Source organism: Lipophrys pholis (assembly GCF_963383615.2).
Source record: "Lipophrys pholis genome assembly, chromosome: 5".
Classification (NCBI taxonomy): Eukaryota; Metazoa; Chordata; class Actinopteri; order Blenniiformes; family Blenniidae; genus Lipophrys; species Lipophrys pholis.
Genome location: NC_137628.1, coordinates 24,237,926 through 24,262,331, shown reverse-complemented (window position 1 = coordinate 24,262,331; position 24,406 = coordinate 24,237,926). Strand labels below are relative to the sequence as shown.

At 40.8% G+C, this 24,406-nt stretch overlaps 1 protein-coding gene across 5 annotated transcripts in view; it reads left to right on the top strand.

The window, feature by feature from the left end:
- The window catches only part of inpp4b (inositol polyphosphate-4-phosphatase type II B), a 122,937-nt gene that overhangs the window by 71,303 nt on the left and 27,228 nt on the right, over window positions 1–24,406 (top strand). For all 5 annotated transcript variants that reach the window (XM_080463240.1, XM_080463244.1, XM_080463243.1 and 2 more), the window contains 3 exons: window positions 1,520–1,650; window positions 10,062–10,166; window positions 13,868–13,976. In XM_080463240.1, coding sequence (XP_080319366.1) covers window positions 1,520–1,650; window positions 10,062–10,166; window positions 13,868–13,976 — 345 coding nt within the window. The remainder of the gene's footprint in view (window positions 1–1,519; window positions 1,651–10,061; window positions 10,167–13,867; window positions 13,977–24,406) is intronic.

The following is a 24,406-nucleotide window of genomic DNA, read 5'->3' as shown; positions in this document are numbered from 1 at the left end:
CTGTGTTGAACCATAGCGCAGATTAACATAAATCACACCGTGAAGTAACACATTTTAATTGTTTTGGTTTTTTTTTTCAGTGTGACCACTGTTTTAAGACCCATCTTTGACGAGATAAAACGTCCGCATTGTGTCCTGTGTGATTTAGCGGGTCCGGGGTGTGTACCACCTCTCATCCAGTGTAAGCTGGGAAGAACTCCATCAGACGCCATGAGTAGATGAAGGGTTTTAGGATTTTGGTTTGTTGTTTTTGCGCAGAAAAATATGATTTTAAATGTGGTGGGTTGGGTCTGCACGTTGTAGGACCTTGACTTGAAAGTCCCTCTCACTCCATCGTTCCCGCTCCTCTTTCTCTCTCTTTGCCTGGCATCTTTTTTTCTGCCACACTGTTTTGAAACACTTCAAAGTAATCTAAAAATAACTTATTTACCTGGAAGAAACAAGGATATAATCTGCAGAGGCTTATCTGCACCAAATGCTTTGTTATAGCACAAGAACAAAACACTGCATTATGCAGTCAATGAATTATAACTCGTCTTCACAATAAATCGAACCAACAATAGACATGTACCCTTTAATTTCCAGACACAGAGTTTTATACGTTGTATAAAATAGGACAAATTATCATATAAGCAATGCATGTTGGTATCACTTATCCCGAATAATTCGCAAAACCTTCTTCAACCTCTAATTTATATAAAATGAATGCGATTTAAATTTCAGTGGGTACTTGTGGGCTGGTTTCTGAATATCTGTCCGTCAGCGGGGCTTTTCATATGCAAATGATTGTCCAGTAAAATAAGCTGTGGCTCCTAGTTGGACAAAAAAATTGAGTGCAAACACAAACAAGCATGAAGACAAGTCCACACTCGTGCATTGCTTCAATTGTCCTTAAAATACAAACAGATAAAGGCGATTTTGGCCTTTGGCTGCAGGTTCGACTGAAGGATAAACAGCTGCCTCCTCCACTGACACCAGCCAGGATTAGAAGACTGTGTAATAGATTAATGAGAGGACTGGTACGTGCAAGAGAGAAGCAGTCACCAGCTATGAAAGGCTCATAAATATGTCTATGTCTCTCAACAGGATGCTTCATGATATGACATGAGCTCATGTTAATTTTTCATTACGTGAACTTGTGTCTCTGGTTCACCACAGTTTTCTATAATCTTTTATCGTGTTGTGTTATGCATTCAAAAGAAATGTTATTATATTGGTGTCTCTCTTTGAGTGATTGTGTGACATGTTGGTAATTCTTGTATGTGATTGGATGGTTGCACTGCAGAACTCCTTGGGGCCTCTGATTACAAGCATAAGGGTGCAAAGCATGATTGTTCTGCTTTCTGGTAGCGATGAAATTTTCTAGATCTTATAAACTGCTTTGGAGTCATAGTTCTGAGAAACACACATGCCAAATGATTTAACTTACTCAGGTCTGTTCTCCCATATAACTGGTTGTGTTGTGAAATCTATACATCTGCAATCCAGGGAGTCCTCACAGGTTTGTCTTCATTTGCAGGGTACAGGATCTGCGGGAACTCGGGGAGCTCTCACCTCACTGGGACAACTTGAGGAAGGAAGTGATGACACGATATGGAGGTATCATCAGCTCTTACCAGGAGACATTGGCTGAACTGGACAAGATCACTGGTACGGCTGCACACAGTGCTGAATCTTACGACGATAGCTGAGCCCACATATTTACTATTTGAACCAAAAGTCATTGAATTGCACTTTGTTTTGAAATTCGAAGATGAAAAGCCTTTACTTTTGTTTTGTTTTTTAGAGAAAAAACTGCAAACAAAAAGAAAAAAATAAGGCCGGTGCGTGGTTGCATAGGTGTGTGCATGGGAATGAAGAAAGTCTCCGACTGTGATGGATGGTTCCTGAATACAGTGACATTAGAAATAACTACGGGAGTGTGGCACTTAATGACAGGGCTCAAAATCACTGTAGTAACTCCAAACCTCTTGGTTAAATCCAAAAGGAAAAGACATCTTTGAACCAAAGTCTGGATTTTGGGTGATTTGTGTCAATGGTGAGCTCAGAGAGGACTTGCTTTCAAAGAGTTTCCATGGAAACGCAGGTTTTAGCAGGGGCAACTGAAAATGTGCGTGTGCCCATACACTTGTTAAGCATGAAGTCGACATATAAAAACACACATTCTGTGCGAACAGTCTCTCGTCTGCTCATAGCCAGCGTTCAGTTTCATATGGAAATTCTTGCTGGAAAATGTTTGCAAATATTTCAAATAACTGAATTATTTCACCTGGTTGGCTATAATGAGAGGTCTTTAATTAATTACACTGTTTCTTATTTTTCAACAATTGAACAAGTAATTAATCCACAAAATTTAAGTCTTCATGAGATAGTGTGGATGTGATGTGCTGCGTGTTGTTCAACACTTAAAAGCAAAAACTTTAAAGGTGTTGTCCTTACCGATATACTCAAGCCCTGAAGACACCGTCTCATTTGATTATTCACAACGACAGATACAAGGTGTTCATGATGCACTGTCGTCCTTCGTCCACAACTGACCTCATTAAAATGTAACTATTGAAAATCCTAACAAGTATAAGGAAAGCTCAGGGACTGACCAGTCATTCTGAATTTGTTGCTCTCCCCCTCCGTGGTCTCTTCCAATGCATTGTTTACCATACTATCTTTTTCATGAACATTATGGCTGCTGATTAATTTTACACTGATTTACTCTCATCCCCATAATGAGATATTTGTCTCTGTTGCTTTTCGCTCTGCCCAGCTGATAAGAAATAAAGATGGTTAAGCCTCTGTGCTGCGTGTCTGTGCTCTGACGGGGGAGGGAGCTGAGGGAATGGATAATGTGGCTTTGGTCATTATGGTTCCTGACAAGTCCCCTTGCATGGCCCAGATGCAGCAATAACACACAGGATGCTCGGCCCCTCCTGCCACTCTAATCCAGTTCTGCATTAACTTAACAGGATGACAGACATTGCTAAATAAGCTGGGTTGGCAAGCTGCTGCAGATTAATTATTGATAACTAATATGATTAAAAAAGGATGAGAGATGAGACAAAAAGAGACAGACTGTGGAGGAGTTTGAGTGGGGGAGCAAAGACAAGGGGAGACAAGGATTGAAAACATAATTACCAGGATAAACAAATGGTGACAAATGTGCAGACTGAGTGTTCATCAGAAAAGTAGTTCATTAAAATGAAGGCAGTGGGCCTGGCTGCCCTATTACCCACCTGCATACACACATTAGGACCTTTTAGAAGATGAATAAATAAGTTCTTACCTTGAAAACGCTCTAATGTAGAAACCGCATTTAACTCTGATCAATGCTATGCTTAAATATAGAAATGTACATCATATTCTAATATGATATACATTCATATTAAGTCTTGAGGTTAAAAAAAACACACCGAAAAAAAAATGATAGAAGGATAATAAATACCAGATGGTTCCATTAGCTAGACATATAGCATTTTCCACGTTTTTAATTAGATTAGATTAAGTGATCACATAATGTAGGTTTGCAATGTGCTCATTAAATGTGATCATTTGTGCATACATATTAAGTTAAAAAAAGAAAACACACATATTAGCAGTGGCCACTAATGAGTCAGAAGGATTTTCATGTGCAGAGAGGAATCAGTGTTCTGTGTGTTTCATGGGTCAGATGTTCAAAAATGAATTTTAACAGATGTTTTATTAATAATTTTTTTTTAACCAAGTTCAAGAAACTGCATGTTATGTAATAATGATGATTGGAAAACGGCAAATTATGGAGCCCCCATGGTCAGACTCAGTGCTCTTCGTGATTCCTTTTTGTCCAATTTTAATGATGCATTAACCTCTGGGAAAGCTCTAACAACTGTTCCATTAATAAATTGATCATCCCTCCTTTCATTGTTTACCAGACAGCTACATAAAGGCACTGACATGATCCAGTTAATGTATTGTCTGTCAAACCATTAGCACGAGCTGCACAAAGCTGTCACTCATCCCGTTTGTAGCCAATGCACATCAAGAAAGCTTCACCTTTGGGAGGACTAAAGCTCAGAGGCCAGAATCGTGTGTTTATAAGAGCACCATATATCTTTGTAGTAGGCATTAAAGCCTGGGTTTTGTACAGATAGTAAGACAGGTGGACGTGAAACCCGAAATCTCACATTCACTCTGCAAGACCTGTATCAGAACAGTGGTGTCTGTGGTCGGCTGCCTCCAGGTGTGGATGGCAAGCAGTGAAGTTCTTTACAAGATTTAAAAGGTAAAAATAATGATCAGAACGTTAAAAGCCATAACTTGGTTGAATGAGGAAAAATGTTGTGTCGGGCTTGACTTGCTTGTTCAATTCTCCCTCTCTCCAGCTGATTCCACAGCTCACAGCATGTGTCCTATTCTCCTCTGTGTCTACAGCACGTTATCACTGTCGATTGATTGAAAAAGGCTGCTGTGCTCCCAGCACCATAGGACCATGGAGGCGAACCCCTTTAACATGCTTAAAAGGGTATTTCACAACTGGAAAGATGGTCTGTTCATAAATCCAACCTGCTTGTACCATGTTATTGTTAAAATCTTTTGGAAATTGCTCGTGCGTGTCCAAAGAAAACCCAAGCTGATGCTGTGTTGTACTTTTTATGTTCAGAAGGGACGAAAAGCACCAGTGGTCAACATGATTACTTTGGCACACTGTAGTCTGAAGCCACTTTCTGATTTTCTACAGGTACTAACCACTAACCAATGACTTTAGCCCTGGCATTGAAAGCCCTGGGTGTAGACACTGTGGTAGGATGCTAGTTCTGAAACACTGTCTTCTATCTTTGGTGAGATGGTCCATGACTTGACTTGTTTGTTTTTAGACCTTTACGTCTGCCGATAAAGATCAGATTGAGCGAGAGAGTCAGTTAGGCTGTAACATGTTGGTGAGATGGACTCAAGGCCAAAGATGATAGCTTTGACTGTATGTTGTTTCCAATGGCTTTTGTTCGAGTTATGATTGGTGTTAGTGTGTTAGTGTCTTCTTTGAGATCCCAGTTTGGAATGCATTACAATAATTAAGAGCATTGTCTTTAGCACTTTTCTGTCTGTGTGTAGCTCAAGGCTTCAACATAACAATACATACCTTTTTTGCCTCTTCCTCTGTAGATCAGCCACTTAATCCAAAAGAAACTGGCCTGTATAAAATTAAACTTCAGCCTCCATGAGTGCACGCTTGTTGCAGCGGCTCCACCAGTTTTACCCGGCATGGGGGCAACTCAGCATTGCTATCTGCACCAGCTGGCGGTGCTTGATTCTTCCCTGTGGGATCCTCTCCATCTTCCAAACAACAAAATTCTCTGCACTATTTTCTTGCACATAAAAGTAACTATGAATGTCTGCTTTAAGTTTTCTACTATTTTCCTTTTTTTTCGCCATATCTACAGAGTGACCACATTATGTTGTTGTCTTCTACTGGTTGTTAGTCTAACAGAGTGGGTAGTATAGCACACAGGCTGTTCAGAATTTGTTGCAGTGAAGATCATCCTTCTCCTAAGTTGCTTTGTAGAGACTACTGTAAATATGTTTTGCATTGTCCAATGTGTAGAGCTTTGACTGCAGGTGACGTCAATAGATAAAAATATATATCTTGTATATCCTACCTACCCACAGGTTTGTCATGGAGAAGTAGGTAAACATCCAGAAATTCAACTTTTGAATATGCTCTGCATATGCACGGGAATGAATACGTCTGTTTCAAAGAATGTTTTTGTTACTGCCCTTACACGTCTACGCTGTCTTTACGCAGGCATCCACGTTACGCCCTTCCTTCACTCGAGGGCTGCTGTGAGTCAGGAGTCCCTGGCAACAATTTCTATGGCAACAAAGTAGTAAACAACAAACATGCCAATAATAGAGGAGACTGCAATAATGCAACTTTTGAGAACAAAACAGAGGCAGTTCACCAGCAGCAGTTGGTAATTGAAATCATTGAATGCATCGTGTTTGGAGGACGTAGTATACTTTTCTCTGCTGTAACAAATGAGAGAAATGACTGTTGCTGAAGGAGAACAGTGGGTGGTGATAAGGAGAGAATTTTGGTAAAAGTGGAATTATCCAACTCGCACAACTTGTCCTCAAAAAGCTCTGCCTTGTCTCTTCTTTGTGTCTCAATCGATCAGTTGCACTCACTGGCCACACTACCTCCACGGTTACTGGTGATACTGCTCTGTTGGTCCGTGTCCCTGAGCTTCCAGGAGATGGACAGAAGTAGGGATGAAATGAACGCTGAGTACAGACGGAAGGCTTCGTGTGTATCCATATGTGTATCTAACGTCAAGCCTGCATGTGACAGACCTCAATCACAGTGTTTTTAGTGGCTGGTTCCCGCTGTCTGTGATGTCGTCTCTCTGCAGCTTGCCCTCGGGGATCCAGTCAGACGTTTCTAAATGCATAAGATATCGGTTGCTCATCTTTTGAAGGATTTAAAGGAAGACAGAGAAGTAGCTAAGAGCAAAGAAATGACAGAAAAGATTAAAAAGAAGAGATAGTGGCGAGATGTTGGCATCCATTCCCTCTGTCACATAGCCAGCCCACCTGGGCAAACAGATGGGGATCTGATATGGCTAATTCATCTAACCTGCGACGGTCACTCGCTCGATTAGTCGGGTCCCCAGAGTACCACAGCTGACACCGAGAGCCCACTGAGCCGGGATGACAACAGAGCCAATAGTTTTTAATAGTCCCCAGGGGCAAAACAGCTGATTTTGGTGATCTTTTAAGTTTTACTCTTCACAATGAGCTTTTTGAGCATTTTTTGAAATGATTCATGTGAAATCTCCAGCAAATAGTTGCGGCCCATCATGGGAATATTTTTTTGCAACATCTGTCACCCCTTTGACATTTCCTCCCTCACCATTATCAGGTCAACGTTTCCATTTGCCCAGTGCAAACTGCAGGTTACAATCTCCGAACTGCAGAAACTAATAAAATTCCCGATTTTCTCAGCTGCACACGCAGTGCTCGTGCTTTCAGTGGCCATGAGCAAGTGTTAACAAACTATAGTGAAGCTGATAAATACTACCCCCTAACTGCGAGGAACGCTTTTAAGCTGAAATCAGCATTTAGCCGAAAGCACCTGTGTCCCTAAGAGCAGGCTCAAAGAGCTGTTATCAAACCTATTAGCTCCTCATCCCGTTGAGTTAATGACCACATCTCTGACACTTGGGACTAAACCTTTCAACATCTGGTAGACATTAGATGAGCCAATAACAAAAAGGTAATCTTGTGCTGCATGAATTATTGATTGTTCAAATGCTTCCCTCATACCAAACAGTGAGTGCACTTAGACTGATCTTTCTGCTACAGAAAGCGCTCACATTTTGTTTTGTTTTTTAACACATTTAATGAAGAGAATGTACATTCATTAGTTAGAAATAGCATCTGTTTACATTCATTTACTCAATACCAACAAGCTGCTGGTAAGAAGAAGGTAAGAAGACATGACTGATTTTCGGTGTTTATAAAAAACTACTATGCTGTCGCCCTCATCCATATTTGAGGTAACACATTTCAGCTTGGGTTTGCCAGCAGTTTTCTGCATTTATGGACTAATTGAGATTTGTTTTCATGTTTTGCCGAATGATGTTGGAAATGCGGTTTGTAAAAGGTTTATAAGTGTCTTTGTCGACTCAGGCCCCGTTTACACGACAACGAATACGAGTGTATCCGCAAAACTTTCTTCACTTTTACACAACACCAGTGTGTGTATCCACTGTATCCGCAAAGTTTTTAAGCCAGCTCCCACGGTGGAAAGGTTCTTTCACGATTGCGATTCCTTCCTGCAGAGACTGCCGGAGGCTCTGGGGCGCTGTTACTGCTCATGCGCATCTCTCCCCCTCCCTTCCCGTTGAAAAGAGTTAATTCTGCTCATGTATGACTCGCGGTCCATATTCTAGTTTTATCGTCCATATCAGTAGTTTTATAGTTGAGACTCACCCCCAACAGCGCCCTCCCGTGGCCCAGCATACTAACTACATTGTTGTCAGTGTGTCTGCTGCTGCAGTGTAAACGCACTCCGTTTTTTTCACAGATTAGGTGTTGTCACGTGAAACGTTGCCGTGTAAACGGGGCCTCAGTCTCCCGTTGTCGGGATGGGATCGGTGCATTCTGGACTGTCGCCTCAATAGTAATTAATGAGCAAGGAAAGAAAGACTTTGAACACCTCGATTTAGTCCTCTTAACGGTGAGCTATGGTGCGTGTCAAATAAAAGTGCTGCAGAGTGTCAATTTAGCTGCATTTCACATGCATTACGGGCTGCAATTCAACAAACGCACTGTTTCACCCTCATGAGAAGGGAAAAAATTTAAATATCTGTGTTTCAATCACACTGAACTCTTAATACGAGAATGAATTCATGGTTTCATGCAATATTCAATACAATCAGACTCTACCCTTGAATGTTGCAGCATAGATTGAGACTCGTCAGATAAGACTTTATTTTCTATCTACAATTGTCCATTTGTGGTGAATGTGAATGAACTTGTCCCCCAAATTTACATCTCTTAGTTGCCAGACATCACATATGGTTGGTCTTTTGCTGCTGTTGTCCATCTGCTTCAAGGTTTCAAAGGTTGAAATGATCTCTTTGATGAACCACCTGAGCTCATGAATCTGTGGGTTACTGGATGTTTTTTTTTTTTATCATTCTGTGGAGACGACTAAGTGTGGGAATACCAGCAAATCAGCAATTGATGGAATGAATTTAGATTTCAGGTCATCTTGACCATGTCGTCAAGTCCAGATTCAGTTAGTGGGTTGCTGCCATGTGGTTTGCTCACTTGATCTTTATGTTTCTTTCTTTCTTTCTTCGCTACTTCTGAAACAAGGTAAACTGCCACATTCAAGTTAACTATGTCAAAACAAGGATATTTTTGATAACTCATCATTCTCTTCGAACGCAAAGTAATCATTCAGATACAATGGTTCAATCAAAAGTTTTGATACTAGCGTCATTTGTACCTGTTCCTGAGTACCTTCATTATAACAGTCACAGCACCAAAAAATCCCCTCTTTTGTTTAAGGGCTTTTGAAAGCTTTGCTCCATTTTAAATATACTAATTACCCTATTTAAACATTTAGAAGTCATGCAAACAAAGCAAAATTCAGATTCTGCTCATAAGTATAAGCCACAAACAAAGAGTATCGTTTGGCAGTGGGAGAAAATTAATTGGAACGTTTTAGCAAAGTAATGGCTGCAAAAGGCTTAAAATCCTGTGCTTAAAGGATTACACTGCACATTAGTGAATATTTTGGGCACTCAATTAAAACTTTGCTATACTTTTGAACATGATAACATCAAACTGGTTCATGCTCTGTGATAAAGTAGAGCCATTTGTGTCTATAGATACACATGTGAAAGAAATATTTTCAATTATAATGCATGACAACTGTCATTCACACCCGCTGCTGTCACATCTGAGAGATGTTTTACTTTTCCATCCATCTTCCAGACACATTTTATCTAAATAGGGATGATGGCGAGCTGGGACTGATCCTTTCTGACTAAATGTTCAGGGCAGATCCTGGTCAGTCAGCTTGGCTTGTATGAGGAAGCTGGAATAGACTGAGAAAATCCACATATACTCAGAGAGAGGTTGCAAAGTGCACATCACATGCCCTGACTGGGAATCAAACCCTGCTTTCCTCACTGTCTGTATTTAGAAGGCTGTGTTGTTGTTGTTGTTGGCAGCTGTGTATACAACTTCTAAATAGATTTTTTGTAGATATACATTGTATTAGTTCTGTAGTTACTTGCAAAAAGAATCTTGCGTGTTTTCATTGGGTAAAAATGATCTTCCCACTTCTCAAGTAGACCAACTGTTATAATAAGTAAATCGCCTCCTGTTTGCTTTGCAAGCATGTTGAATTGAGCATTTTGTAACTGTAGCACACAGCAGGAGATTTCTGTAAGACAAGAGGTTTTCACAGTATTTTTCTCTTTGATAGCCCCATCATGTTCTGTCTTGTTTTTTTTTGAGCAGCTGCCATGTTTTTCTTTTTTTTAATCTTTTGCTGTTTTTGCCTCTTGTTCATTCAGGTCGTTCATTCAAGCCAAGCTGCTGCAAGGCCCAGAAGTCTCTGGAGTTCATCCCGATAAACTTGCACACCCAGAGAATGAGGGTGACATGCCCCAAAAAAACAGGTATCACACTTATGTCCTCGACTTGTTTCAGACTGATCATTACGTGTATTTTTAGACTTCCTTCTGAAAGGAAGATCTGTATGATCTTAATTTTCTGTCCACTTGTGCAAAAACACAGTTCTGATACATATGACTTTTCTATAAGTGGCTGCCGTCTACTGCTGCCTGTCTATGTCTAGCTTCTCCATCTGTCAGAGCTCTTCAGAGGACTCTGACAGAGTGGTTTCAGGTCATTTCCTGGGCTAAAAGGTGAGAATTACCGTGGCCTCTGAAAAATAGACAAAACGCTAATTAAGCCCTTTGCGTTTTTCTACTGTGAAACACTAGCTGCCTTCCCCACTGCCGCTCTCTGGCTAGCAGAGGCTGTTATTGCCCTGGAACTGTCTCATTGCATAAAAGCAACTAACTGCTGCCTCACTATCTGCATGTGGGCTCCATTTCAACTGAACACCAGGTGATTGATGGGAAATTGAAGACAGACAAACCATGACATAAACTGTCATTCCCACCAAGAAGACCTCAGGGATGACAGATAAAATAAGTCAAATCCAGTCATCACACAACCCTGCAACTTTCTTTCAGTCAAGGCAGGATAATGGGGGAAGCCATATTAAAGCAGGCTTCACACAAGGCTGTCAGCTGATTGATGGACAGTCTGATAATTACCCTCCATGAGCCCAATTCACACCTTAACTCAATTGCAAACGACTCTACTTCAGCTGTTGTGTGATTTGCAGTATGGTAGATTGTGCGGACAATCTGCATTATCCTTCCCCTGATTTCTTTACATGTTAAAGTGAAAATCAGGAATGTCAAAGAGCACAGAAAGTAAATTGTTCATGTGAGCTGTTGTCGTGCATTTGTTTTATTTTATTATTATAAAAAACTTTCAGACCTGGTAGACCTAAGGGTTTTGCAAAGAGACTTCTAATTTTAATTTCTCTCTTGTATACATAAATTCAGGTTTAAAAAAATGGCATAAGCTCATGAGTGGTTTTTCTCTTCCACTAATTTATTTTTATCATGAATTTGTTAAAAACGAAAGCAAGAAAAACATGGGAAATATAACGCTGGGAAAGGGCATTCCTCAGACCCCTGGACATGTCCTGCTGCTCAGGTTCTCTGATCCATCAGAGCCAGCAACTTTGAAGACCACTAATCTACATGAGCAACAGTCTGCACATCAGGCAACAATGTTCCTTCATGGCTCGGTGGCCTTACTCTGTGTCTTTTGTACTCCCACTTCTGATAAGGCTCGTCACAGGAGGAAAGTTAAAAAGTTACAGTGAATGTGATAGATTCGGTTTGAAGCAGTCTGTGAATTATTACGTACAAATAAAGCCTCGGCAAATAGAGAGCGGCTAAAGAGAAGATTGTAACTAAACTCGCCATTCTATAGAATAAATGATTGCAATCAGTCAGGCACAGGAGACATCGGGGCTGGGGCAGTTTTAGTTTCTCACCACAGTCAATTGCTCTATTGTTCCATTTGATTTTCTGAAGTGATGCATTTCCTGGAGTTAGGCTATGCAATCTACTCAACAATGCGAAACCATTCATTTTCATTTTGTCTATTGATCACCCAGCAGGAAAAGGAAATCAGGGAACGGCAACACTTCTGTCTTTGAGCAGTCTTCATTTGTTTTGCATGGCTGCCTCTAAACTGAAAACCACTGAGCATCTGCAGCCCAAAATCTCACTTAATAAAGCTGAGCCTAAAGCAACTCAGAGACCACACAGTGGGTCAAGCAAAATAATGTTTTACTCCTGTTCAAAAGCCTTATTGTATCGGTTGAATATGAATTATAACCTCTTATTTGGACTGCCACATTCAGTTTTGACTTTCAGAGCACGGCTGTCCTTGGCACTTAAACACCTTGTTCCATTGTTGATTTATTGGGAAACGGATGGTGTGAGAGCAATTGCAGGCAAATCAAGCACAAATTGGTCATTGTGCTTGATGTTCTAAAACCCACCATTGTTTTTCTGTGCAGCTGAGCAGTGGGAGAACCAATTACACAAACCTGGATGTGTGAAAACTCCAGGAGCCAGACGTGTGGCGGTCAGGGAGTCTTACGGCCAGGCATAGGGGTAATTAATGGAAGAAGCAAGCGGTAGTAGCAAAGACCCAGCATCAAACCACTATTGACGTATTCTCGTGCTGTCATTTACTTCTCTGTGACAAGACGAGAAACAGTTGTCAATAATTAGTATTTCCACTCTTTTTTTTTCTCAAAGTGATTTTTCCTGTGGACAGGGTTGTGGACTCCTGCTTCCTCTGGGGTGTTCATTAACTGACCTGGCACAAAACCACACCACAATACCCCCCCCCCCCCCCACACCCTTAATCCCCCAAACACCCCCTCTCCTGCCTCCCTGCTCTTCTGATTTAATTGTCAGTTTCTTTCATTACTCATTCAAAACAAGGTCTGTTCTAAGCACCTCTGTGCCCGCCGAGCTGTCTGTGAAGTGTTTATTTACTTTTGATGCCGGTGTGCAAATTGAATTGAAGCTCTGTGACATTGGCTGTCCTTCTGGTTTAACATGGGACCGGTGCTCTACATTACGACCAGGAGATGTCCTGAGAGACAGAGGGCTGGTAGACACAGAAATGATGCGATGGCTCTTTTGTTTGCAAGCGGGTGGCATACTTGTTGCTTCATAATTACTGTTTGTGTGTTTGTTTTATGATTTGTGAGACGTGAAACTCTATAGGAAGATATATCGTGCCCTAACATCCATCCATCCATCCATCCATCCATCCATCCATCCATGGGTCCATCTTCTTTGCCACTTCATCTAATTCAGGGTCATGGGTGCTGCAGCTGATCCCAACTGACTGGTCTCCAGTTCATCTCTGGGTCAAGAGACAGAAACAAACTCACAACTACATCCAATATAGACTGAGTCAGATGTTTATCTTATTAACCGTTGAATTCCATCCCTATTTTTCACCAAGGTTGTACTGAGGTGTTCACAAAAGTTCAAATCATTTCTGATCTCTCTTGATTTGGACAAGGTCTCTCATGCTTTCACTCTCTCTTGATTTGATTACTCTATCTCTCTATTTTCGCATCACTTGACCTAATGTGCAAAGATCACAGGCAAGATGTTGCTGCCAGGCTTTTGACACACACAAGAGGAACTGACCACACTGTCCCTGTCCTTGAGCATTTGACTGGCTCCCTGTGAGTTTTAGAATTAATTGAAATTTCATTATTTTATATTTTTAATCCTTGAATGGTCAGTCTGCCCCTTATTTACAGAAACATTCAAGTTCTTTTCAGCCTGATTGCTACCTGAGATCCTCCGGGTCAAAACCCCAACTAATCCCAAATCCCTTCTTAAAACCTTTTTTTTTTTTTTTTTGGTACGGCTCTGATTGATTGTGTTTCAGAAATTTTAGCCCATGTTTTATTTTTTATTTTTTTATTCTGTTTTTCATGTTTTAAACACTTTTCTGTTGGTGTTCCTTTATTTGTAAAGCACTTTGTAACCGTGGTTGTGAAATGTGCTTCACAAATAAAGTGAAATTATTAGTGGCATTTGTAAGGTTGTTCTTTTCAGACGGAAAAATCATTTCATGGTAAACTGAATCTGTTTTCTTGATTCACTATTCATTTAAATTAAGGTCCCCCAGTGTTTTCAGAGTGCTGCATCAGTATTTCAAATCTGCTGACCTCAATTTCCTCTTTTCACAGATGCATTCTATGACATTGTCACTGTTGGGGCACCTGCAGCCCACTTCCAGGGCTTCAAGTGTGGCGGACTGCAGCGGCTCCTAAGCAGATATGAAGCTGACAAGAAAAGGTACAAAATAAGATTTTTACCACAAAAATATGTACTGACAGGGAGCTTGAGTGATTAAATACAGACACATGCTGAGCAAACAGCCGTGAATTGACAAATGAATTTAGCTGGGTCGTAATTAATAGTGACGGATGAATCTGTCCTTGGCTGATGGGTTTGATTTTCCACACGGCAACTTAAAGTCAATTCATGCTTAAATTGCACTGGAAATTCACGTCCTGTGCCAAGTAATTTTGACCGGTCGAAAAGGATATTTTTTTTCCTCAGTGAATATTTTTCTCCACATTTATTCTTATGCTTACTTTCCCCCCGAAGATTATCATATAGTTTGATAAGTTCTTAGCTGCAAGCTGGGCATCGCACTGAACCTCTATCCATCCATCTCTTACACCAGTTCACCCAATCAGGGATGTCGCCAGTCCATCACAGGCTAAACACAATGACACACTCAATTGTACACCTAAGGGGTAAATCATAATGTCCAATAAAAATGGAAAACCGGGAGAAAACCCATTCCACGCCCGCATAGGGAGAACAAGCAAACCCTGCATATTAATGTTTATCGTGCTCAATCTCACGGCAAGTTGCGCTGTCACACTGAAGTTATGTTTTAAGTATGAGTAAAACAACATTTTGTACTAGTAACACATTGATAAACAAAACAGATGAGTTTATTTGGACAATGATAAGTGATCACTAATTGTCACTTGAGTCAACGGTAAGCACCACGTTAATCAATCGTCAATACTTGAATCATGAAAAGCTATATAAATCCATAAAGAAGCACTTGTTTGTAGCAAGACATTGATGTTATTTAGAGGCTTCGCTCAGACCAGCGGTCCAAGCTGAGACGTTTTCAGAGTTGTTTTCTCCGACACTCTACGAATTTTCCAGATTGATTTTTATGTTAGATTGAGTTCAGTCTGTGGCACCGAAGAAGCTCTCTCCTTGATTGCTTGATGGCAAAAATATATATGGTGAGTTTCCTCCACTGACCAACACCTCCACCTCCACACAAACATGGCCCGGCTGGATAAAATCAGATTGTGCGACTGCGTTCTTCACAAACATGCATTTATTATCATGTGCACACGGAGCAAAAGTGCAGTCTGGAGCAAAATATCTATAGGACTCCCTCATGCTGTGCGATCAGCAGTATCCTCTACATTGTGCTGTCTCTGCCCTTTGGATGTAGGATGGAGCTATATGTCACTGGAGTTCAGTATGTGGTCACTTGAGTGATGCCAGAAGAAATGAAGGGTGATTTTTCCCATAGCTCCCCACAGAGTGCAAAGTCATTACAGACCGTGCCAGATCCAATTAGTTACAGAGTTTGCAGTTCAAGAAAGAGAAGGAGACGCAAGATGGAGAGCAGCGAGGTATGGGTATAAAATGGATAAGCTGATGGGGAAAATAGTTGGGAGCCTGTCCTGATAAAAAAAAAAAAAAGGATGAGTCTTTTTTTATTTTACGCCATAGTGCACAACTGAAACTGCTGAAGATGGTCAGTTTTATCTGCTGGCATGAGCAATGATAAGGTAAGCACAGTTTTGAGAATCCACCGAAGTGAAATCATTCACTTTGAATGAGAGATTAGACTTCGGAAGGAATTCTCATGGGAGACAGAGCTTTTTGTTTCATATTTGACTTTACTAATGACTCACTGTAGCTTAAATTCTCCAATTTTACGCCTGGCTAACTGACTGCACATTGCATCGAGCCTTTCACATGTTTCCCCTGGAATATAGTCATTTATCTGTCAGAAATAGTAGTTTATATCAGCCATCTCAGTTGAATCCTATTTTCTGTAGTTATTATAATGAACGTTCATGTTTAGTTAAGTGAAAAATATTAATTACACCATGGTTTACTTTGCGTATATTACCCATGTATGAATTAATGTGATGAGCTGTAGTCATGTCCAGGTGAGAAACTATTAATTGCACAGTATGTGTGGTATTTTCCTGTAGATTCATGTGCGCACACGCACACTCACAGACATGCTCATTATACTCCCAGTATCCCTCCTTGCCTTTCAGAAGCAGCCTTTTGTAATCAGATTTGATTAAAAAGGGAACAATCGGCGAGATGTGAGACTTGGCTATTCAACGTGATATTAATTCATCAAATAGAAGATGTAAAAGGGTAGAGTAGGGGGGGGAATGGAGAACCTGAGCGTGGAGGTGTTACAAGGAGGGCAATAAAAGAGCTATTCGTCTTTGTTCCCTGGACACTGGAGCAGAGGGAGGTGGGTGGGGGTGGGTTCTTTTCAGATCTATTAGAAAACCTGCATTGGCCAAACTTGGCATTGGTCAGAGTCTGCAATGTAGTTTGTCTCTCAGGATGGGCCCTGAAAGAGGTTAATCAATAGCCACACATTTTATTCCACTGGAAATCCCGTGCATGTACACACAGGGCAAAAGCATTTATCTTTCATTAATGCCTGCCGCCCCACTTAAATGTCTATTTTAAAAGCCACTGGGTTTTTATCCGTTTTTAATTGAACCCAATAGAAATAGCAGTGGATGTTCTGGGGTGGTCTAATCTTTCATTAACAGCCTCTGCTGAATTATTCAGATCATCTGAAAAATGATCAGACTTTTTTATTTCTTTTTTTCCTGACCGATTTCATAGAAACTGAACATTATCAGCTTTTCTCTCTCATCCCTTTTACTGTCCATCACAAGGTGATACATGTTTTCAGTGTTTGACAAGTCCCTTTCAGTGATGTTGACTTTAGTTAGGAGGAAGCAGAAGCTGTGGCGCAGAGCTTGTTTCGACATGTGTCTCTGAAGTAAGCCCGCTGTGTCGTGGAGGGAGAACCACTGTCATTTTGCCGGGCCTCCTGGTCAAGCAGAACTGCAGAATGACACGTATCTGGGAGTCAGAGAGCGGTTGAAGCTACATCGCATACACCTTTAATAGAGTCTCTTGGGATCATTGTTCAGATTGAATGTGATGAGCAGCATGTTGTCCAACAAAATAAGTTCCTCCCAGGATTAGTGTGTTTGGGGGACGGGACACTGACCGCAGCCGGTGCTCCGTGCTGATGGACAGCAGCTTGATACTTTTTTTGCCTGGTCTGGAGGAAACCTGCTCCAGGTTCTGTGGATGATGGAGAAGGAAGCTGGCAGTAGCCTTCAGGCTTCTCTCTTCACAAATCAGAGTCTGAACGTGTCTGAACCACTAAAGAAAGCTTTGGCTGTTATTCTGAGGAGTGATGCAAGATGAGTGCCCAGTGGAGGAGGGTTCAGCAACAGAATAGAGATCGACAGATTCCTGGGAATCTGGTTTGTGATTAGATCTCCGAGGTTGCATTTGTAGCAAACCGCATGTTTTATACCGTGGCCACGCGACAGTGGTGTGACATAAGAACTATGATGAAAGGGCACTGTCTAAATGACAGAAGAGGATTTGGCAGTCACCTGAAGTGCTGCAGGCCTCTCTGCTGACGTAGCCACATTTTACTCCCGCTGGCTGTCAGCGGCAGGCCACAAGCTCTTCATTAATTTCCTCTCCACTATTAATTAGCTATCCGCCGGAGACACTAGCTTAATTATGCCACTGGGCCCAGCGGTTTGCTCTGTCTCATTACTGTTATAACCAATTCCTATTGATCATTTAGGAAGACCAAGGAAGAAATTCACTTTGCACATGTAGCCATTTGTAGTCAGAATTTCCTGCGATGTTCCATTTTACCTGATGATAGCGTGCCACTAAGTCTCTGAATATACCGTAAGAATTGGACGTTTTCTTTACTAAGAACCAATGCCGTTTGTCAGTGAAATTGAATTAAAGAAAGAAATGTGGCGATAATCTCAAGAAAGAGTGGAAGTGCAGGTATAAAGTGTAGTCAAGTGGGTTGTGCATAATGTGCAGAGGGAGTGGCAGCACACCTTCGGTATTTTAATGACTGGAGGCGCGTGGTGCACCCAGGGTGGTGAGAGGTGGGATTAAAAAGAATCCATTATCATACATTATCAGTGAGCGTGTTTGAGTCTGGCAGCAGTTCTCCCTGAAAGCATTGCTCTCCCTTCAGTGACACACTCACGTCATGTAATGCATTCTGGAGGAGCCAAACCTAGGAGGAAACTAATATTCTCTTACAAGAAATTCGGGAGATGTAAGTGGATATATAGTCTTGCACAAATATGCATCAGGGGTCGTATGAATAAAATGTTTCCTCCTGAATTTGGGATTTCACTAGGTTGATTTCGGGCGCTTTGAGACCTGACATTTTTACGTGTATGAAGTAGAGTTTTGGGACCGGGTGCGGTGTAGGAATGCAAGTGTGAACATGGTATTCACATTTGGATCAGGACCAAAATTAATGTTGGAAAACATTGATTAAAGGTTCATAGTGGCACTCAAACGGTATTTCTATCACACTGAATGTCTTTAATCTTGCCTCACCTCTGTTCCTAACCCTTGACATGTGACTGATACATTTCAATAGAAAACTTGTCAAAGAAAAAGCAGACGTGTCATAAGACATGAACTGTGACACAATAAGCAACCATAAAACAAGAAGCACTGATTCATGAATAGGAAAGTGGGTCTCTTGTAGTTTCACCTCTTTAAACCAGGATTTCCTGATGTTGATCCTCAAAACATATTTGATGCAGCTTGTGGACTAATCTGTTGGTTTAATACACTATCTTATGACACAAAAATGTATTTCAATTCCAAACGTTTGTATTGTGATCACTCTCATTCAATAATGTTATGCTGCCCAGCAAGAAACAAAACTGTTTTATATGTAAGCCTTTACATATGTGTAACTCAGTTACGCTAATAATTCTAAATGTGAGCCACAACCTTACTGATTATTTTAAATTGTGAATTATATTTGGAAGTCACATATCTCTTTGACTTTTCATGATCAGTTGTGGTTGGACTCTGGTGTACTATACTGCTGTGTGCCACAAAAACTGTGAACCTTCACTGAAGATGTCTTGAGGATGGAAGACTCTCCAACGTGCACTGCTCTGCATAAACTGGGAGTCGATGTAGCTCCAGCACATATAATTGATGTTTGACAAAGTGTGTCACAAAGTTCAGATGACATATTCAGGGGGATTTAGAGGAATGAGAAAGCAAGCGGTCATAACCAACATATTCTCACCAAAAGAAATAATAATAATTTACGTATAACAATTTCTAGATATATTATTCTTTTTGTAATGATACGAGAACATACTAGTTGAACATGAAAAAGAGGGCAGTGTAAGACAATGTCAGAATGAATACAAGAAATCATGCAGGCACAGTGTGTGCTCTTATCTCAGAGCCAGCAGGGAGCTTGAGATTTGATGTTTATCACAATAATGGAAGAAAACAATGAACCCATACTGCATATTTCCTGTGTACTTTTCAAAAAGTGTTTTATCAAGTCTACCTGCAATCGTAAATTGTATTGTGAACAACAGCTTGCTTGCTCTTTAAAAAACCACAAATCTACAACTCGTTGTTTTCTCAATTTTTTGATACGCGATTGTGATTATCACTGATCCCTCTTTTGCACTCTTTCAAAAAGGAAATGGAATTCTGTATCATTGCTTTTTTTTTTTCAAAAGACCCAAAATCAGTCGTACAGTTTAAATAGTTGAGTCTCTTGTTTTAGATCTATCTGAATTTCCAGATTTTCGATGTGTTGCAGATTGGAAATAAAGATCTGCCCACTTTTGGGTGGGAAACTGAGGACAAACTTGAGGAACCCTTAAGGACTCCAGGCTGTCAACATGGCTATTCGTAGTGTAATTAATTGGAAAGAAGAACATTAGGAAACAGAAAAAAATCAACCCTGCATCATTCCGAGGGCATCAATTCCATCAGGATGACCACAAATATAAAACAGGGCATTTTTTCCTGGTAACCACCAACTCTGACTCCAGGGGAGGGTAATAGTGAACCTTGTATTTGTCGGGGTACACAATTTACTGTGTTCCTTCTTCATGGGTTACATTTGAATGTGTTCGACTGGGCCTTCAGTCCAGACCTGTCTGCCTTGAGTGGCCATGCAAGCCCTTCCTCCACCACAAGGCCACAATCCAGGAAGGGCTTATGATTTCAATAAATTCACAATTTGCCACCTTGGTAAGATCAGAAATTTCTGTCATGTAACAAAATCTCTCTAAATGTAATGAAAGAAATTAATTCAGATGAGGTCAGATTCAGAGTAATCATTTTGAGTAACTATTCAGTTTCAGAAAATCCTGTTTCCATAACCTCTCTTAGTATTCACTCAGTAAGGTATGAGGGAAACAATGAAGCAGCTTCTCCGAGATACTCGATGAAAGGACACTGTTTCAACATATGCTTGTAAACATCGTAGAGCTGCCCACAAGATGACGTCTCATTTATGGCATCACGATTCCAGATTACATCACACGTAACATTCTGTCCAAATCCCCACACAGGATATAAAAAGTTGACATGGCAAAGCAAGAGGCTGTTTGGCCACCATAGAATAGTCTTTTTGTCCGAGTCACTTGTTTGTCACGTCTGCACAAGGCGCAGCAGAGGAAATCAGAGGAGGTATTTCGGAGAGAATGTCTGCAGGGAGGTGACTGAAGTGACAAACACAAGACTGTCACCCAGCAGATAAGTGTTGGAAGTGTCTGTGTGACAACCTGTTAGACTGTTAGATGTTAATTAAATATATATTTGGCTCGGGCTGCCTGGAACCATGTTCACAAAATGGGTTTAGAAGATGGCTGGTTGGATGGATGTGTGTGTGACACTGAAGCGTGAATACAGTATACATCCACTGCTGGATAAATATGGTTCTGAAACTTGGTGCCTGGAGTGACATTGTCAGGGTGCAGATGCCTCCTTAGTTTTACATATGCACCAGAGATTTCCAGGCTAATTTAAATTTCATCAGACTCACTGGATCAATGTCTGACAAGGTAACAAGTCATGTCCTAAGAGTTATCTATTTATCATCTTTTTGCTGCAACATAGCAATGGAGCCGGTTGTGATATAAGCAGACATCAGCTATGTGTTGTATAATTACTCTCAGTGGGAGACGGAAGTTTTTCCTGCAGATCTAAGTCATGTGCATCAGTTACTCCATATAACTAGTAGAACAAACATGTGTATACTGTGATCTTTTCCTGAACGTAATGTTATCATAGTTAAACCTGAGTTTTTCTGCACTGGCACTTATACAAAACATGGACCTGAGAACAGGCTGAAAACGAGATTATTTGAAATTCTGTGTGCAGTGTGTATGTAAATGTAAACTAATGAGTCCCTGAAGTCTCTGGATATACACATAAATATTCATGATTGCCAACTTAAAAGTTGACATAGTTGCTGGACAAATGGCTCAGAAACATGTCAGGAATGTAAATTAACATATTAACATTCAAATACTATATACAGTTGTTGCGGACCAAAGCATCACCTGGTGGGAATAAACAACAACAACAACAAAGTGCCAGCATCCCTACGAATGCTGTTTAAAGGAGCATCTAAACTGTGTTTTTTCTAGTAATTTCTCCCAGTTTTTTGTGGTTATTACAGATGATGCAGATCAGACCGCAAGGCACACAAAAACAACAGATCAAACGTTTAATGTGGTGTGATAACTTGCCGTCAGCAAAAGACCAAAACATTTCACTTGAAACCAATGCATTATGATGCGTCCTGCAATTGGCCTGCTTTTGAAAACACAGATTGTTGGCACATTTAATGGAGATTCCTTCAACTGAACCTGAAGGATTTGTAGAAAAGATGCATTTTGAATTTTTATTTTAATGAGTTCACGTGTTTTGTGAGTCGTCTTGAAGCTAAATCCCGCGAACTTTAAGGCTTGTCCAATCCGGGTCCTAATGATCATCAAGGCACTCAATGCAATCCAGTGTGTTGCAAGTGGGAAAAAACCTGAAACATGCAGGTCATCCAGGACCAGGATTGGACACCCCTGCTTTAAACCTAGACAAGAGAGAGTTCTTTCTAGATGCACAAACTGTAAACAAACAGTGACTAGACTGAACCCTGGAGTGATGTTTGTGATTGTAGAATAAAGCATTGTGTAAAGTTGCTCTGTTGAATTGTATTTTGTGCATTTTTCCATCCACTGCCTGTTGTTATGGAATATTGTGTTTATAAGAAATGCCATAACAGTAATGTGCTGGAGTACACGACACCTGCACATTCCATTAGGGGTATAAAAAGTACTGAATGTTTGACAGGACATGCAGATCCTCGTGAAATCCTGCAGGTCTCTCATCAAGTTTGCGTTCTCACATGTATGCATATTTCCGTAAACCTCTTTGGAATGACATCGATGCTGATCAAGTAATTAAAGAGCTCTGTCTTCGCCAGACTTAGACGAGATCAATTCCGTCTTCAAGCATCAAGTGGCAGGTCCCAACATTCATTATTGCCTCCATAGGCTCTCCAATGGGATTTGATTTGTACTTATGAGTCAGCAGAGCTGTAATTGGATCTCAGTCACTGAAGCAATTGTCCTCTTACAAAAACTTTATTCCTCTGCCTCGTTTCTCAAGTATCTCAATTGTTGCAGTCTTGAGGGATTTTTTTTTGGGAGTTCTGCATAATGTAGTAAGATGAATGTAAGCTCACAGGGGATGAAAAGGTTTTACAGACTTTACTTTGTTGCAATAGATTTTTCAATTTTGGACATTTCATACCATTTGAAGGTATGGAAGCAGGGCTAACAGGCAAGTAGAACTACTAGTGTTCAGTGTGGTTGAGCACTTCACACTGTTTGCCCCGAGTCTCCCTTTCACTTAGTGATTCCTTTGATTAACTTTGAGCTTGTGGGTGGTAGTTCTCCAGGGGGCTCATTAGCTGTAATGACAAGGCCAAGATCTTAAAGTTCGCCAGTCAAAGACATAGTTAGTGGCTAGTTTCCACTGCGTCTAATTTCTTCAGACCTTCAGGTTTTTGCACTTATTGATACATCAGGTAGCACTGTTCCACACTTCCTTTTTTTTTTCACACTGAAACATCAGGAGCACTGCAGAGAATACTTTATTAGACCATCTGTTATAGGCCTTCTTCTCCCTCCTCCTCTCACACTCCATCTCTTTCTTATGTCAATTATGCCTTTGGATCAGGCTCTGGGGTTTGTCCTACATAGGAGTTTGCGGCGCTGACTCTAAACGAGCTGGGAGGGTCGCAAATGGCATCCTCTTTTCACATTGATGGCAGGAAGTCAGCGGAAACTCATTGAAAGTCACTAGAACTTCACTCCCCAAAAAAAAAAAAATCAAAGTCTGATTGGAGTGATTTGGCACAAACCTGGGAACTGACAAAGTGTTCTTGTCTGCTGTTAAGTAGCATCCCAGAAATGAGAAATGTATTAATTATTCATAAAAACAAAATGACTTGACATTGGACTACAAGTTCAATCTGACGTTTGATACTCTGAACCTGGAAAGTGACACCTTCTAAGTAGCAGCACATATGCTTTCAAATATGTGTGTAATCAGTTTTATCACTTTATGGGTGTACAAGAAGGACTTCTAGTCCTTTATTTGCACACACGCAGGCACAAACACACACACATATTAAGTGTTCTTAATATTAACAAATTTTTACTTTTTTAATTTATCATGCTGGTTTGACTTATCAATGTCACTTAAATCTTCCCTCATGGTGGAATAAAGTGACAGAGTTGAATTCAATTGAAACTAACGTTGAACCATCAGCAACGCATCACAGGGACCTAACAGAACAACACTGACTTTCTGGCCATAGCCTTTGACAAAGGTCCTCAACCTTTGTGATTGAATCTTTTTTTCCCCGCCTCCTACCAAGTAAAATAAAGCCGTTGTTTCAATCCTCATAATGAAAATTCACAGCCTATCAAGATGCATACATAGTGTTGCTGTTATTATGTTTTTATTAAATTAGTTGACAAAATATCTAAAACGTTCTTTGGCAGGTGTCTTTTGGATTCTCAAATGACAAGTTAAGTGTGTCATTTTGTGAAGGATACAGAAGACAACAAAGACAGGTCAGAGAACTGTATGCAGCTCCACAGGTTGCCTGCATCCATGAGACTATTAGATTATGTAAACTTCCCAACTGACTGTTTCATTTATGCAAATTTATATTTGCTTAGTGAAAATATTTCAATCCATGCAACTTGCAGGTGGTTTAATAGAAAGTGTTTGCCCTCCTTGTTCCAAACAAAGAAGGGATGAGCTTCTGTTTATTGTAACTACTATTTGGTGCAGCTGTGGCTCGGTTCCGGAACTGATTCCATCCACACGCCAAAGTGTCCTTGAGCAAGACACCGAACCCCAAATTGCTCCCGATGGATGGATTGAGCCCCTCGCATGGCGTGCGTGCGTGCGTGCGTGCGTGCGTGCGTGCGTGCGTGCGTGCGTGCGTGCGTGCGTGCGTGCGTGCGTGCGTGCGTGTGAATGGGTGTGTGAATGGGTGAATG